This window comes from Poecilia mexicana, unplaced genomic scaffold, assembly GCF_051168715.1.
Source record: "Poecilia mexicana isolate PSO_F unplaced genomic scaffold, ASM5116871v1 scaffold_1, whole genome shotgun sequence".
NCBI lineage: Eukaryota > Metazoa > Chordata > Actinopteri > Cyprinodontiformes > Poeciliidae > Poecilia > Poecilia mexicana.
The window spans coordinates 4,960,211-4,976,959 of NW_028263370.1; the positions used below are offsets into that span (position 1 = coordinate 4,960,211).

General features: G+C 41.0%; 1 protein-coding gene across 2 annotated transcripts in view; it reads left to right on the forward strand.

Moving 5' to 3' along the window:
• The first annotated feature begins 1,787 nt into the window (after positions 1–1,787).
• Positions 1,788–16,749, forward strand: part of abcc6a (ATP binding cassette subfamily C member 6a) — a 32,049-nt gene continuing 17,087 nt past the window's right edge. For both annotated transcript variants that reach the window (XM_088012250.1, XM_015001805.2), the window contains exons 1-4: positions 1,788–2,436; positions 6,966–7,142; positions 7,858–7,983; positions 12,477–12,614. In XM_088012250.1, coding sequence (XP_087868376.1) covers positions 2,395–2,436; positions 6,966–7,142; positions 7,858–7,983; positions 12,477–12,614 — 483 coding nt within the window. In that variant the 5' untranslated portion in view covers positions 1,788–2,394. The remainder of the gene's footprint in view (positions 2,437–6,965; positions 7,143–7,857; positions 7,984–12,476; positions 12,615–16,749) is intronic.

Below are 16,749 nucleotides of genomic sequence, written 5' to 3' on the forward strand. Positions count from 1 at the left end.
AACCAAATGCAGTCTGTTTCTCACAGTATCAGCAAGTTATGCAATGCCTGGAAATGCATGTGATGCTTTGCATCACTGAGGAGACGCAACATACTCCGCTCAGTATAAATCCTGAAACTTAATGTAATATCAGAAGATACCTGTACATTAGTTGATTTATTGCAGATCCATTCAATAAATTAGAGTATTAGTGAAAAACATAATACATTTGAGTAACTAAGTTCACTGAGTGAAACATTATATAGATTAATTGCACAAAGACTGATGTTTTCAACCCTTTATTTCAGTTACCTATGATGATTTTCTGCTTACAGTTGATGAAAACGTGACGTTTAAGATCAGAATATTAAGCCAGGCTGCAGACAGGACAGTGCGCCTGAACGCCAACAGACTTGCACAAGTAGAGTGTTGCGGCTTTCCCTGTGATTCTGCTGCGTTTGATTCCCATATATATTTATAACAATTTATTAGAAATTGCTTTGGGTTTATTTCAAAGGCACTGGACAAAGATATGGGAAAAAAAGGCAAAAAAGAAAAGAGTGGAAGAAAGATGGGGAATAAAGCTGAATGGGAGATAGAAACAGAAGAGAGGAAGACAGATTGAGACAATACGAGACAACATCTTAATCTTGGTAGGTTTGCACTTTATTTGCTTTTTTATTTAGCTCAGACAAGTTGCGTCATAGCTGCGTGACTCAACTGCTGCCACTGCTGCCTCGCAGTAGAAAGGTTCAAAGTTTGAATCCCGGCCTGAGGTCTTTCTGCATGGAGTTTGAATGTTCTCATTGTGCATGTTTGGGTTCTCTCCAGGTACTCTGGCTTGCCCTCACAGTTCAAGTTTCCATCTTTTTAATGAGTGCTAGTTGGTTACTCTAAGCTGCTCTAGGTGTGAATGTGCACGGCTGTTTGTCTTGTGTGTCTCTATGTTTTCCTGAAAGGGTAAGCAGAGAGTCTCCGACTCCATGGTCCCCAGACGTCACTCTCCTGCATGTCTTAGATCAGGGGAGCTCAAGTCCAGTGCTCAAGAGCTACCGTCCTGCCTGCTCCAACACACCTAGATCAAATGAAAGGCTGGTTACCAGCGCAGGTGATTGAAATGACTGCATTACCTCCTTTGCATGCCTGCTGTTACTGCAGATGCCTGTTAATAACCCATTCATTTAAGCCAGATGGGAGGCAGGAGGGAAACACCTAAAACATGCAGGACAGCGGACCCTGAAGACCAGGGCTGGGACAATGTATGGACGGTTGAACTGAGCAGTGCTGGGTGAAAGGCCCTCACAGAACATTTGAGTTTATTCTCAGATTAAGTTTCACACAGCTGGACCCTTTTTACTTAATTAGTTGACCCCTGAAGGTAATCGATTCCACCGGACTTCCTATGTGTGTTTCAGGGCAGAAGGGAACTGAACACACTTCATAATTATATTTCACTTAGAGTTGGTCTGTTGCAGAGCGTCCCGTTAAAAATATAGTGACGTTTCTCAATGTAATCCGACGAACTGCGGAAATGTCTAAGGTGCATTTTGTAAGGCAATAATCTTATTTCTCTTTTTCTGAAGAGACAGAGAAAAACATGTCCTCAGATACTTAAACTATGTGCCATAAATGACAAATTTCTTTACTTGCTATTATCTCGGATTTATGTGAAGAACAAATCCTATAAGCACGGCGTTTATTGGAGTGTGTCTCGTCTCAGTTTAAAGGGTATTTCTGTGTTCAACCAGACACTTTGTGGCCAGACAACTGGTCTGTTTGGGATGTGGGGAAAGTGGGCGAGAGAAGGACCGAGAAAGGAGGTGAGGGGGCAGAGAGTCAAAATGGGAGGAGTGAGTCTGGGTGTGGGACTGTCATCCCATTGAGGGAAGTGGTGTTTTGATCAAAATCCAGTAAATGTGGGAGAGCAGAGAGGGGTGTGAGTAAGCGATTGAGTGAGTGAGTAAGCGAGAGAGAGAGAGAGATATTTCCACCCACCCAGCAAGGAGACTCACTCATAAGCAGCAGCCAGGCTGACTGGGAGTCAGAAAGACACCGGATCTCTGGGCAGCAGCAGTTACAGTCAGGGTGGCAGGGAGAAAAGTGTTTCATTCAGACAGAAGATGTTTTATTAAAGGAAAGCTGAAGCACACACTAAGAAACACAGAGGCTCGACACTCACTGTGCTTCCACTAGAAAAAGAGAGCAATAAGAGATCAGAATTAAACTATTTCAGACACACACACACACACACATATACATATACATATATATATATATATATATATTGATATACTGGTGGTGGTGCAAAGAGAGAAAGAGAGAGTGTGAGAGTGTGTGCAAAGTTTGCTGAGTGGAGAGAAGGCCTGATCGACCCAAACGAGCAGAGCGCCGGTGGTGGAAGGAACCAGCAAGTGGATGGACGCCTTTTGCAGACTGAGTGGCCTGGACCCTCTGTGGGTGAGTTTATGATGCGTTTCCTGACCCTGGAGTCACATTTCCTCACCGGGTGTTTTTCCTGCCTCGAAAGTCTTAGAGTTAAACCATATGCAGCTCGGTTAATCGCTTCTTTCTGAATTTCTGTCACGTTTACGTAGCGTTGCTTTGAAATATTTTTGTTTCTGAGATTGAATAACGGGAAGAATTTTTGGGATTAAAACCTTTGATTGTTTTTCTGATCGTGCATCATCTTCAAGATTTAAATGATTGCTTCCATCTGTATCATTCATTTTTTATTTTTATTATTATTAGCTGTCTGCTTATCAGAAAAGCTTCAGAAAACGGCAATAACTTGTCATAGCAACACTGATAATGATGAATCTTGTACAGCATAGAAGAAATGTCAATACAAGGTCTTGCAAAGCTCGTCTGCGTAAGATGAAAAATTACCAAAGCATTCTCAGGTTGTTGCATGTGTGAATGGGAGCAAGACAGATTATCCATAATCTGCCTTGGAGGTGTGTTACCCATCACTCTGCACTGAGATTCGGATCATTGAAATGCAGAATAATGAGAACTCAAATAGTCTAAGCTGTTTGGGTTAGAAAATGATTTTTTTAAGTCTCATTTATTAGCAAACCTCCACATTCTGGATCTTAGCTAAAAAAAAATAATAGCAGAATAGCTGTGAGCCAGCTGGAAATGAAAGCACTCATTCCCAACATGCCCCCTCCTCCCGCCCTCCTCTATCCCCTTTTATTTTGTTCTGGATCTCATTACAGCTAATACTTTTGTCTCTGCTCCTGCAAAACATCAAAACGGTGGACATCATGCTTTGCGGAGAAAACTGTGTAAACTGTGTTTCATCATGTGCACGCCACTTTTGCATGAAACTTCAAAAACACGCTGACGTTACATCTGTGACAGTGTGCTGGATGGTGTAACACGTTTTTTTTTTGTTGTTGATTTTTTGTGCTATGTTTGCCGCACACAGTACTTTGCGTCACGAACAGAGTCAACCTTTTTACATGCTTTTGAAATACTTTCAAAGTTCCTGCTCACACACTTCACAAGTGAACCGAGCTAAAATAACTTTTTTCAGCAATAGGTAAACATGCCTGGAAAGAGGTGGAATGCCATTTAGTTTGGTCTGTTGCAAAGCATGCAACACATGTGGAAAACATAACATCATTTATCTGCAAATAGAGAGAGCGAGAGCTCAGTCTCTGTCACTGCATCACATGAAAATAATACTAACATAAACATGTTTTTAAAGTTGATGTCGTAGCCTCAGTTGATGTAAGTTTACTTGCAGGGTGGTGGAGGGCAAAATGTTCTTTGCTGTTAATTTATCAGCTAAAAAAAAAAACGAGATTTTCCACTGGAGGAGCTAAAGTAACTGAAAGGAATTCAAAAGAAAAATTTTGAGCCATGCTCATCTATAACAAACACACATTGGTCTTGCCAGTGTGTCGGTATTTGGATGAGCTTGCTAGAGTGACGGTGCTAACATGGCTAACGTTGCCAACGTTATAGATGGATGTTGCAAAATTATAGTTTCACAAGGAAGGTCGTCATGCAGAAACTAGTAATACTGATGCCACTTTTCTGTCCAATGTTACACCTTCTTGCAGATACTTAGCTGGCTAAGACTAGCTCGATTGCTAAACAGCACAGTCAATCCTCTTTCCAGGAAAAAGACCAATGGTCGTAACCTTTCAAACAGCAACATTTAACCTTTCGTCAGCGTTATTCATACTTTTGAGCTTCTCCCCCCAGGTAGTACAAGATTTACGAATTGAGTAGCTGGGAGGGCGAAATGAGGCCAATTTTCGACGTGTAGAGACTTCTGGGTGTTTGAATCTCTCTGAATAACTTAAACAACAGATTGAAGGATTTTTACCGTATTTTTCGGACTATAAGCCACTACTTTTTTCCCATGCTTTGAACCATGCGGTTTACAGCCCGGTGCGGCTTATAAATGTACTTTTCAAGTTTTTGAAAAAAGCTTTGTGGGTGTGGCTTATAGTAAGGTGCGCTCTGTAGTCCGGAAAATACGGTACTTTTCAGTGTATCAATGTGTGACATTGCCTTCTAAATGCTGAAAGTACCTAACAGTCTCAACGATAAATGCTACAGCAAAGTATGTGTTCTAGTGCTACTGTGAGCTGCCGTCCATCTCACCTTGCCTTCTAGATATTTAATATAACCAGAAAGTCTCAAGAATGACCTTTTAGACTCATGTGGAATTTTGAGTGAGAAAAAAACAACACAACTAAATATGCCAACACTACTTGTACTTTCTGTCCAACCATCCAGCATGGACAGGTCACATGCTCAATCACAGGAAATCACACTGGTCTTTATTATCAAAGCTGTAATGACGTTACTCGAACTGACGTCTCGCGTTGACGTTGGATTCAATTTGAGTTCGTGCTTCGCCTGAGATGAACAACCCGACTATTTTTGCTGATACTACTAACGTCTGGTTTTGTCAACAACTGACGTGGTTTCACAAGCAAATCTGACCGGGCAAACAAATCCACCTCTCTGGAAAACGTGCAGGTCTTATTCAACAAAGCGTAACATTTTCTATGCATCAAAAAAAAAAATTTACAATACCTTTTAAATGTTGAGAACGACTAAAAAGCTCACCGGCTGTGTCTTTAAGCTGCTTTCTGGTTTTTGTCAAAGTGTTGCCACCTTTTGTCTCACATGGTTGCAAGTTGACGACACGCAAGTTGCGCAGGTCTTTCTCGTCAAAAACATAACAGCGTTCCAAGAATCAACGTGTCACGTTGTATTTTAGGTGTTGAGAATAATTTGAAATCCTTCTGAAAAACATTTTTTTAGGAAGCTTTCGACAGATCTCTATAGCCAAGATGATACCAAAAATGAACGAGTACACATCGCAAACTGATTTTCGAAACATCACAGTGAAACGTCACCCATTTTCTTTGACGTGGGTTATAAATGCAAAACACAAAGAATTGGAACTGAACTCAGACAATATGGATTTGACCTTCTACATTGTCTGAACTGAAAGCCTAAATTCTTTGAGTGTGCTAATTTAAAAAAATAAAAACTTTAGTCCAGTAAGATATGTAAATATTGATGTTCTCCCTCTTTACTCAACCTGACCTCCTGTAATTTGAATCACAGGAAAGGCAATGCTGACCTAAGAGTTGACAGAAAGGTTGACATTTATTAACTTAACGGGTCTTTCTTTTTTTGACACATCACTCGCCTGATGCAGTTTTTATAGGCAAAGACACTGGAAATCCTTGTGGATTTCACCAATCTTCTGCCTCTAAGGGTTTCAAAATGGTGAATTTATACAAAAAAAAAATTATGAATTCAGCACTTTTGCAGTGGCACAGAAGACGTGTCTCTGCTCTCCACTTTCACATCACTGTGTTTGTCTAGTAAAAATAGACGCCTTGCAGTAGCTCCTGGCATCCACAAGTTTTCAGAAACCACTTCGGCAAAGGGTGAGAAACGGGACGAGGATTGAGCAAAATGCAGAAGAAAGTGCTTGGATTGAGTTGTGGCAGGTTGGACTTTTTCGTAAAAGGGCTTTGAACATCTACTTGTCACTAACCACAGGAGTCGTAAGGGTCTGTGAAACTAGCCTCCCACTCATTTAGATTCATCACTCGAAAGGATTCGGGCGGTCCTTTCAAGGGCTCACCTATGTGTGTACGTGCAAATCGGTCTGCTCAACTGCAAAAACTTTAATGAGCTGAGATTTGAAGATCTACGAATGTGCTCGGTGTGTGTAGTCCTTTGGGGCAGATCCTGCTTTCAGATCTTGTGGTTTCAGAAACAAGAAGCAGAGGATTTACCAATTGTTGGTAAATCCTCAAACGTGCTGCAAGGAACAAAAGCCTGACTCACCTGCCCTGGTTCACTGTGGGAGGAGGGTTGTTACATAATAGTCACACAGCTGCCACCAATTGTGGCTACTCCGCTTCATCCTAGCTGGGAGTCTACCAGCGGGACTAGACTCCACTGCCATGCTCAGAGCCTTAAACCGCTTCCTGTGGTGACTCCGCAGGGCAGTCTCGTTAGCACAGCCAGACACCCTGCCCCTCATTAGGCAAGTGAAGTGATAAACAAGGGAAGCAAGACAACAACAAGCCACTTATCCCACCATGTTGTTTTAAACAAAGACATCGCAACCTAGTTCTGCCACTCTCTGCTTGTATCTTTTATGGCAGTTTTACACCGGATTTTCCTACTTTGTTGACCGACCAGACCGAAATGTCAGAACACTCCCCAAACTGATTTGGATCCCTGTAAAAAAAGAAATAGCTGTTTTGTTTTTTTTTGCTAGCCAAGATCGCCAGGATTCAGCACATATTTCTGGTTCCTACTTGGCTTACTTGCGATGCACAAGCTGCATTAAAGTCTACAACATTTGCACTGTGGCTAATTTGCACAGAAAGTTTGTGAATTGTAAAAAGTAATAGCTAAATCTGGGTCTTTTCCCTTGACCAAACTCATTGCAATTCTTTGTCTCCCCCCCACCCCCCCTCTCATTGTTTCAGGACTGGAACCGCACCTGGTACACAGCTAACCCCGACCTCACTCAGTGTTTCCAGAACACAGTGCTGGTGTGGGTCCCATGCGTCTACCTGTGGTTGTTGGTTCCTTTCTACTGTGTTCATCTCTACTGCCATGACCGCGGACGGATACAGATGTCCTGCCTCTGCAGTGCCAAGATGGTAAGACTCCAGTCACTCATCTTTTGATCCCACTTAATCCCCTCCAGGTCAAAGGGGCCTGGAGGGACGGCTGTTTATCTTCAGAGGTCAACGGTTGAGAGCCAGGCCGCCGGTCCTCCACAGGGCAAACAAGTAGTCGCACAGGACAAGGCAACCATACCGGCAGACCTTTACACCCAGAAGTTTGTTTCACTGTGAAGAGTGTTTATGAGACATCTATCCACCCATTTTCTACACTTGCTTAATCTGTCCAGGACTGCAAAGAGACCAGTGCCTATATCCAGCAGTCAGTGAGTGAGATAGGCATTTACAGACCAACTCACAGAAAAACTGGACACACAACCACACATTAAGCAAAGGCAACTCAGACAGATCAGCTAACCTGACATTCATGTTTTTGGAAGGCTAGTCGACCTGCTGGAACATGTAAAAAACACACAGATGCAAACTTAAGACCCATCTTGCTGCAGGGCAGTGGTGCTAAGAATTTCACCCCTGTGCTGATCCTGCATGAACCGTTACTATACCAGCTTAATCCTTGCATGGTTGTGTGGAAGTGGAGGGGCTGGTGCTTACCTTCAGAGGTTAATGGACAGGTTGTTTTTTCTCACAGGTCCACCTAAAAGAAAGAAAAAGACAAACATGCGTTCACAGATTCACTCTTAGTGGCAATTAACCTGTTTTTTTTCTTTTCGTTTTGTTTTTTTTCCCTCAGGTGTTGGGTTTCCTGCTGGCCTCATTCGGTTTTGTTGAGTTCTTCTACATTCTGCTGGAGAGGAGCCAAGACATCCAGCACCACATGGTCTTCCTACTAAGCCCCATCATGCGTAGCATGACAGTGGTAAGTTGTGTGTGTCTTTTTTTTTTTTTTTACACACGTATCACCATTGTCCATTTTCGGACCAAATTGCTATTAATTTTTTTATAGAGCCATGAAAAGAGACCTCACATCTGAGCTTTCCTTTTGAAAGACGAAAAGCTCCGCCTGCAGAGCTGTGCCTGACATTTCTTACTTCTCACTCTTTCTGAGTTTCTGTGAGCAACAGAGAACTTTTGGGAATATTTGACTTCACGTCCTGCCGGTTCACATCGCGTTGCAAAGACATGAAAGAATACACACAGAGCAAACACGGTGTGCTCACCGGGCACTTGGGTGCAAACATGCCTAACCAGGTATGGACTTAAGATGTCACAGACTATGTAAATACAGCAGTGACCTGTAAACACTACACATTTTGGATAATCAATCATCAGAGCGCAGAGTACAAAATGTCATGACATCTGTTCCAGACTGATAAGGGGTCAGCGTAAAGTACGTATGTGCAAAGTTTCCAGTTTTTCATGCACTGGAAAGAAAAACCTTTCTAAATGCGTTGTCAGAAACAAACCATGTGTCACAAGGAAGAACACACAGTGGGAAACCAGATATTTTTGATATTATGAGAGAAAATGAAGCTAAAACAAACAGGATCAGCACTTTTAGTTGCAGGACATCAGTCTGAAGCAGAAGGAATTGAATTTCTCATATATTGCAGCTCAAGCGTACAATCATAAAGGTACATCGAGATAAAGTTCATGCTATAATTGTATTTAATGAAGATGAACTTGCTTTCCTGTCATTGGGTCTTCCTCCAATTGTTTGGTTTGTCTTACAAACAAAAAAAAACAAAAAAAAAACACAAAACCACCAAATATAAAGTTTAAGATATACAATTGTAGTCTGTGTTGACCCTAATTACACAGACGGCTTTAGTCTTTTTATAGCTTACAGGTGTACAGTCGCACAGGAGGCACTGAGCGCCATTGTTCTGCCCTGAACTGTATTTAAGGTGTAATGTGGTTCATTTTTACCGCCTCGGCAGAAAGAAAAACAATAGTTTTTTCTCCAAATATGAACGCTTTCCTGGCCACGCTCCCAAAATCCATTATAGGCATTACGGCATCTGAAGAAAGTTCAGACAGGTCAGGTATTCAGATCTGCAGTCCCTTGCAAAAGTGTTTTGACTTTAAAAAAAAAAAAACTAACAAATTTTTTGGAATGTTGCAACAAACTTCAATGTATTTTGTTGTGATTTAGTGTGGAAGACCAAAAGAAAGATATGCATGATTTTAAAGTGGAGGAAAATTATTCATGGTTTTAATTTATTTTGATAAATATTTCATATGAAAAGTACAGTCTGCATGCATTTGTATTTAGAGCTGATTACAGAACTAAATTCTCTGTAATTATTGCTGATAATCTTTTTGGCCACTGACTAACATTTCTGGAAAAATAGATCAATCTCCATCAGAATCTTCCAAGTCGGGTTGGATGATGTGGCTGAAAAATGCATCGTGGTATAAACGTTTCAGATCATATCGATATCGATGATTATTGTTTATCTTTTTTTTTTTTTTTTACCTATTTGAAATAAAGAACAGGAGAAAAAAGGGCTTAAATTAACACTTTTATTAAAACTAAACCTAAAAAGAGGACAACACAACTAAACAAAAACAGAAAGATGAAAAAGTAAGTAAATCGCCATCGCAAAGGTTTCAATCAGACTTCAAATATTCACGTTCCTTTATTCCTTTCAATCATTCTGTGTTTTAATGTCCCATTAATATGCGTCATATTATTTAGTACTCTGTTTACTACTAGGTGATTTCTAAAGGGACTAAACTGAACTGTATTTTATTTATTAGAGTAAATGGGGTCAGATACAAGTACACAGGTTTACAAAGACATTGTCTTTGCACTAACCTGGACTGGTCGAACTAACACACATCAGTAAAATAAATCAAACCTCGTCGACGGAACAAGATGCGAAAGAAGCTGAAGGGGCGCGCACGCTTTTGGAGGGGACTGGAGCTGTGAAAAGAAAAAAAAGTATTTACGCTCAACAGATGTTGTTTATCTTCTACGTCTGTACATCCTGAAAGAGACCGCCACGGCCTGTGTGACCTGCATCAGGGTGGCATGAGGGCTGGCTGGGACACACAATATTTATAGGAAATAAGGGCTAGTATGCAATCAGAGAAAGGTTCTAGTTGCAGTTGTTTCTCAAAACGTGGATCTTACTCATTTCCAGCAGTTGTAAAATTACACTTAACCTGTATGTGTAGGCAAAATGAGGGAGGAGTGGTGCAGCCTCACTTGGGTGGCATGACAAGTTAGAATGTTGTTTATGCTTTGGCAGGAGTGGATGCAAAAGCTACAGAACGGCAACAGGCCGCGCTGAACGGCTGCAAAGAGTCCAGAGAGAGCAGCAGAGCTTCGCTCACAAAGCTCTCTCTCTCTCTCCCTCTCTGCAGACTCACACAGGTCCCGCTCAGTCTCCCTCTCTTAAGGTCAGACGGTTTTACTGACCTGTGGTCTTTTCAGACGACTGAGTAAACACCGGCACGTGTTTGGACAAAAATACACTGAGACGGCTCTTGTATTTAGGGATGCGCCCCAAAAAAGATCTTCTATTTCATGGATATAATTAGTCGCAGCAGGAGGCTAAAGAACAGACAGCCGCGATATCCTGTAAAAAAAAAAGTCTCTCACCAATCGTTCCCTTCACTTACCAAATTTGTCTTTATTAAAAGACAGAGTTTTCTTCACGGTGCTTAAGATAGCATCTTGCTCCCTACATGCAGGAGATGAAACAGACCAACTCTGTTTCTTGCCCTTTTTTTTGTTTAAAGTATAACCGCAGTTAAGTTACTACAGATGAGAAATAAGACACATCATCAGCTAAAATCAGTAACTCAATGACGCAAAGCCTGTGTTCCTCGCTATTGCACAACACACTTCCCGTTTAATTAGAAGACGGGGTTTTGTTTCAGACCTTAGCGATCGCGCTAGCTCCACCCTTTGTTGTTGTTGTACAAACAAACAGAGACGATCTCTGCAGCAGCAGGGGAGTCGGAGCAGGAGGCTAAAAGCAGAAAGCAGCTTGTTGCTACGTTATGCAAGGGAGCTGTAGGCAGCCATGTTGTCTCAGGGCCATAGAAAAAGAAGTTTCCAGCTCAACTGGAAGTGAAAGTGCAAAATAATGTTTGGACGTTAGATCCAGTAAGATCTGACGTCCTCTTAAGTTACGTAATCTAACGTATAATTCCAAATCTGATAGGCTAACAAGCTGCCGCTAGCTCTAGCCAATTCCTCCTTTTTAAGCTATCACGGGAAGCCTGGCAAGGCATTTTATTCAGAATATTTTAAGCTGTAAAAAGAGAATGTCTCAAGATGTATGTGGTTTGTTGAAATTTTAAATCCCTGCTGTTGTAGTTGAGAAATTAAACCGCCGCTACGTAAATCAGATTTAGCACTAAGCCAAATGAGAATGACTGCTGATATTTCCTTGTTCATGTGGACATAAACAGGTATCAGTGTCGACACAAATTCTGATGTTGAGCCTATGAATTAATTAATAATGCACATTTCTTGCAAGTGCATAAAACATATTAAACATGCCAAATATATGTGAGTCACTGGTCCAGTCGCAGTCCTCCACAGGGCCGGCGGTGAGCTGCCATTTTTAGACGTCTTTGTTCCAACACAGCTGACTCAAATGGTCCAACTACAGCAGGTCAAAGTTCTGCTGAGGTTTGCCAAAGAACCAGCTGACAGGGCGAGTACGTGGAGAAAATATACAAAAAAATTGTTATGCTGTTCATATCGCCATGCTAACCTTCACCGCTGTCTTTTACCATAGTTGAAGCTGACAAAAATGACAAAGTTTCCTCAACTAGTTTATAATGAGACAGAGCGGCGGCTCGTCCATAAGTTAGCGACACAGCACTCATTTCAAAACTCTTCCCGCACTGCGTGATTTCTGGAGGAACAACATGATGACTCACTCAGCTAACCGCTCTGTGGGGAGGGGCAGATTATAGCCGTTCCCAGGAAAATGCATGATTCCGTCAATGGTGCACACACGGTGGTGTCCAAGAACTAAATCGGTTTTTGGTATTTTGGAAAAAAAAGAAAAGAAAAAAAAACATTGAGGTGAAGAATGTTTTTCGTTTGTTTATGATTCCACAGAAAAATGTGTGCGAGGCAGGCGGCATACCAGGCATGTGTGAATGTCAGCCAAATCACTTTCAGTCTGCAGAAAGGGAATTCCCAGAGACCTATGTTATTTTTTTTTAAGAAAACCACCATCATACATATGCAAAATAAATCTTAATATGTTCCCCCTTCCAATGCTAGGAGCCACTACAAAAAGTACCTGATCAGAGTACAGCTTAGAGATGAGTCTACCTGAACCCAATATTGCATAATGTGCAACTAGTTGCAACAACTCCATTCCCAGACTCTCTCTGTGGATAATTCAGATCTTGTTTCCTTTCTGTGTCTTCCTGCAGATCCTGGCCTTATGCATCATCCAGTTGGAAAGAATAAGAGGCTGTCGCTCCTCCGTTTTCCTCTTCTTGTTCTGGGTCTTGTCTGTTGTTTGTTCTCTGGTGCCTCTCAGAGCAAAGATCCAGCTGGCCATAGACGAGGTAGGTAGAAAGACCCCGCTGTTTGTTCTTTCTAACTAAGGATGGGCGATTGGGTCGCTCGCTTTGCTTCCCTATGTAATATTTTTACAAGTCAGAATCTAGTTCTAATCTACCAAACTTAACATGTACAATTTATAATAGCAGTAAAATGGACTCAATTCAAACAAACTTCAGTTAAATATGTACAATTTATAGCAACGTGACTTTTAATCCTAAGCTGGGGCCATATGAAGACACCAAAATATATGATTTCAATACTTAAAAATACAAGCCAGAAGAGATAAAAAGAGCATCCTTAATTGGAAATGACCTACTTTGGATTTGTTTGTGTGTCCAGTTTGAACCCTGTGAACTAGCGGTGTCAAAACAAAGAGCTACAATATCTAATCAGGTCTATTCTTACCAAAAGTCTAGACACAAGACTCCAGCAGCACAGTGTGCGATATACCCTGTGTCAGCAAAGAGTTTCTATTTCTTGCCTGAGTTTTAACCAAGGTAAGCTAAAGTTAACACAAAGTGTTGGAGGATGACACTGCCAATTCTGGTCAAGGCTGTGAGTGTTTAAGTGCTCCCTTTCTTCCTGTGTCTCCTGTCAGACATTGCAATCATTGTTGTATGGAGAGGTTAGCGCGCGTGTGCATGCACACACACGCACACAGCCGTGATGCAGTAGCATTTGCATTTCTATAAAAACACACGCATCTATATTTCTGTTTTATCGTCCTCAGCGTGACATTCCCACACTGCTAGGGGGGGGGAAGTAATGATGGCCCTGGGATAAACGCTGGTGAGACATGGCAGCCCAGGGTCAGACCAGAGAAACGTCAGCGCTGTGTTTATGGGGCTGCACCGCTGTAAACACAGCCAGATGAAAATGTATGCATTCACACATAATACAAAGCCATTTGCAGCTTAGATGCAGACATTTTCATTTTGCGCAACCACAGACGTGAACATAGTGGACGTATACCGGCACCTCCTATATTCTTAGCCTCCAAGTTCTAGGTTTGACAGGCCTCTTTTACAGCTATAGTAACAACAGCTGCTGAATTTAAAACACTGAAATGAAACATTTTAGTCTTTAAAGACTGTGATTAAACATAATGCGGCAGATGCCTAGAAGATTATGCACATTTGAATGTCAGCAGTGTAAAAGAGCCTTGGAAAAAATATTAACTCCCTTCAGTCTTTTTACAAATTACAGATACTAATAAAAGTTTATATTTAGGGATTTAAGTGATATATCAACTAAAGTTGCATGTAATTTGTAAGGTGGAAGGAAGCAGATGAATGCCTTTCAATTTTTCTGTGGAATGCAACTATATTATCTCACAGTTAAAAAAATAACATCAACAGCACAGTTGTGTGCTTAATTATTATATTATCAATCAAATCGAAACCGTTTTTATCTGTATTCTGCCAAATAACATCAACATAAAAACATTGATGTAATTTGGGTTCAATGTTATTTATTCTTAAAACGTGAATGCAGGCTCTACTATTAATATTTTAACATTTTGTTAATGCCAGAGCGTATTTTACCAATACGCTTTGGCACGGCCGGCCCCTTAAGGACATTTATGTCCCAAAATGAAATGCGTTTCACACCCCTGACATAAAGAACCAGACATTTAATACTGGTCCTTTATGTCCAGTATTGAATATCTGGACATAAAGGACCACTTTTACTTTACATTGCTGTAAAGTAAAGGTGGGGCTCTATGGATGGATGGTAAGCAGTCAGTATCTTACCAGCAGAGGACAGCCTCGGTGAGTAGAATCAGAACAAAATCACTAGGCTCAAGTGTTGATCCATGTTTTCTATTATAATCTTGGTTTAACTTTTTTTTTTACTATAAGCCTATCAGACTTTAATTAAAACTTAAATGAAATTAAAAATTATAGCTGAAGCAAACTTTGGTGAATTTTGAAATTAAAGACGGGGTATTTTCACTACAATTGCGTTACAGTATGATAGTTCAAGGTATGATTTAGCTTTTCTTCTTTGATTTTGAACCGTTATCACATATCTCAAACTGCATCAGTTTAATATAATATCAAGCTATAAATTTTCACCTAAAAGCAGTTTTTAACTTCTTTACATATAGATCTCTCTTGCTATTTCCGAATGGATTCTTATGCAAAGAAGAACAAGTTGAAGCACAGCTAGGCAGTTTTCTGACCTGTCAACATCTAAGCTTACATAATCCCATATTTTTAACATTTACCACTAAAGCCCCTAATTCTTGTTATGACATTGATGCCTCTAGTTGACAGGGTTCATGTTTGTAGACCTTGGCCATTCTTAGCCACCTGACCTACATTTTTCCCACTCGCTGTCTGACCGAATCGGCTGTTTGTCACTGTGTGGCCAGATCCATTTGGCCCCTTTATATCTGCTTTCTGGGCATGGCACCATGCTTCTCAGCGAAAAAGAGTTTTACTGTTTGCAAGGGCTGCCACTTTGACACACACACACACGCACGCACGCACACACACACACACACACACACACACACACACACACACACACACACACACACTGCTGCTCAACAGGCTGGCTGTGGCAACAGCGTTTACCCAACGGTAAACAATGCATGCTGCCAGAAGCCACAAATTCTGTATGTCAAGAATAACATACACATCCTGCTTTTTACAAAAGCCTCTGAGCGGTTAATATTAAAGCTGCTCCCATGATTGGAAGTGAGGGTGCTGGTTTGCAAAACCACAATTTCCCTATTTACAGATACAGGCCCTTTGCGTGACTGAGAGGCAGCTCCAGCTTTTGCTTCATTTATATAAAGTACACCAATAAAACTGTTGGGTTTTCACCCCGATGTTGCTTACAAGTCCAAATTAATCTTTATTGAGTCTGTGATCTTGGTATATAAACCTTCCACTGCTGTACGATGTGGAAGGCGAGCCAAAGCCATATGAGGAATTTGGTGGGGGTGGGGGGTTGCAAAATGGCACACAAAATGGGACGTGCGATGAATTACCCCATATTCTACAGGATGTTCTCAATTTTCTTAAAGCTGAAAGTTGGAAAAAAAAACAGTCATCTAAGCACCATCTAATTGTATTAAAAATACATTTTGTTTACGTTTGCTGTCATTAGCAGAGGAAGTAAAGCAACAGCGGTGGCTGAACGACCTTTTCTCCCTATTGTGGTGGCTGATATATATATGGCAGCTCAAGTCCACTTTAACTTTACTCAAGCTGTAATAATAAACGAGATAATGTGAAAATATGAAGTAGAAATAAAATACAGGTGAAAAATGTATATTTTTTTGTGTTGCTGGTGTTGGCACCAACGCAGCACAGCTAGCTGGAGCAGGAAGTTAGAAACTTTGTTTAAAACTTTAATGAGCCACTACTATAAAACTCATGGGCTTTCTTCTGATCTAGTTATTCCCTTTAGTCCGATGGCAGTCATTTTGCCAGATAATTACATCATTGAAGCTTTTCAGTATTTTATTATGTGTTCGTTTGTGTTGGCAAAAGTGTTGCATTAAAATAGGTGACAACAAGTCACCAAGAGCAACAGTTTTTTTTGGTGGGGCAGTGGGGAAGCCAAGAATTGTCATTGTTTGGTTTGTTTTTCAGAAATATGTTAATCCAGTTTAGATTTGATAAATCTAAGTATTTTTCACTTTGGAAAGAAGACGATTAATTGCAGCCCAGACTCCTCAAAAAGCTGTAAAATACATACATTGCTTGTGAAGTTGCAGTGTTGTCACACATCAACCTTCATTCAGTGTAGTAGTTTCCAAATCAGCTTTGGAAAAGTCTACTTCAGATTTTGAACAAGAAGCTGGCCAGCTGCTGTTTTCTCACGGTGTTGACGACCCAGCCTTACTATAGCTCAAAGAAACGGGTGGCTCTGCTCTGCAGACTCTTCTGATGCCTGGTGTCTAACCAATCCACCCATCCTCCGCTGACCTCTGACATCAACAAGACACTTTGGCCCACACAACTGCTGATCACTGGATATTTTCTCTTCTTTCAGCCTGTTTGTAAACCCAAAAGGTGGTTTGCAGTCCTGAAAATCCCAGTGAATCAGCAGTTTCTGGAACACCCAACCCAGCCCATCTGGCACCAATAACCATACCACATTCAAAGTCACTTAAATCTC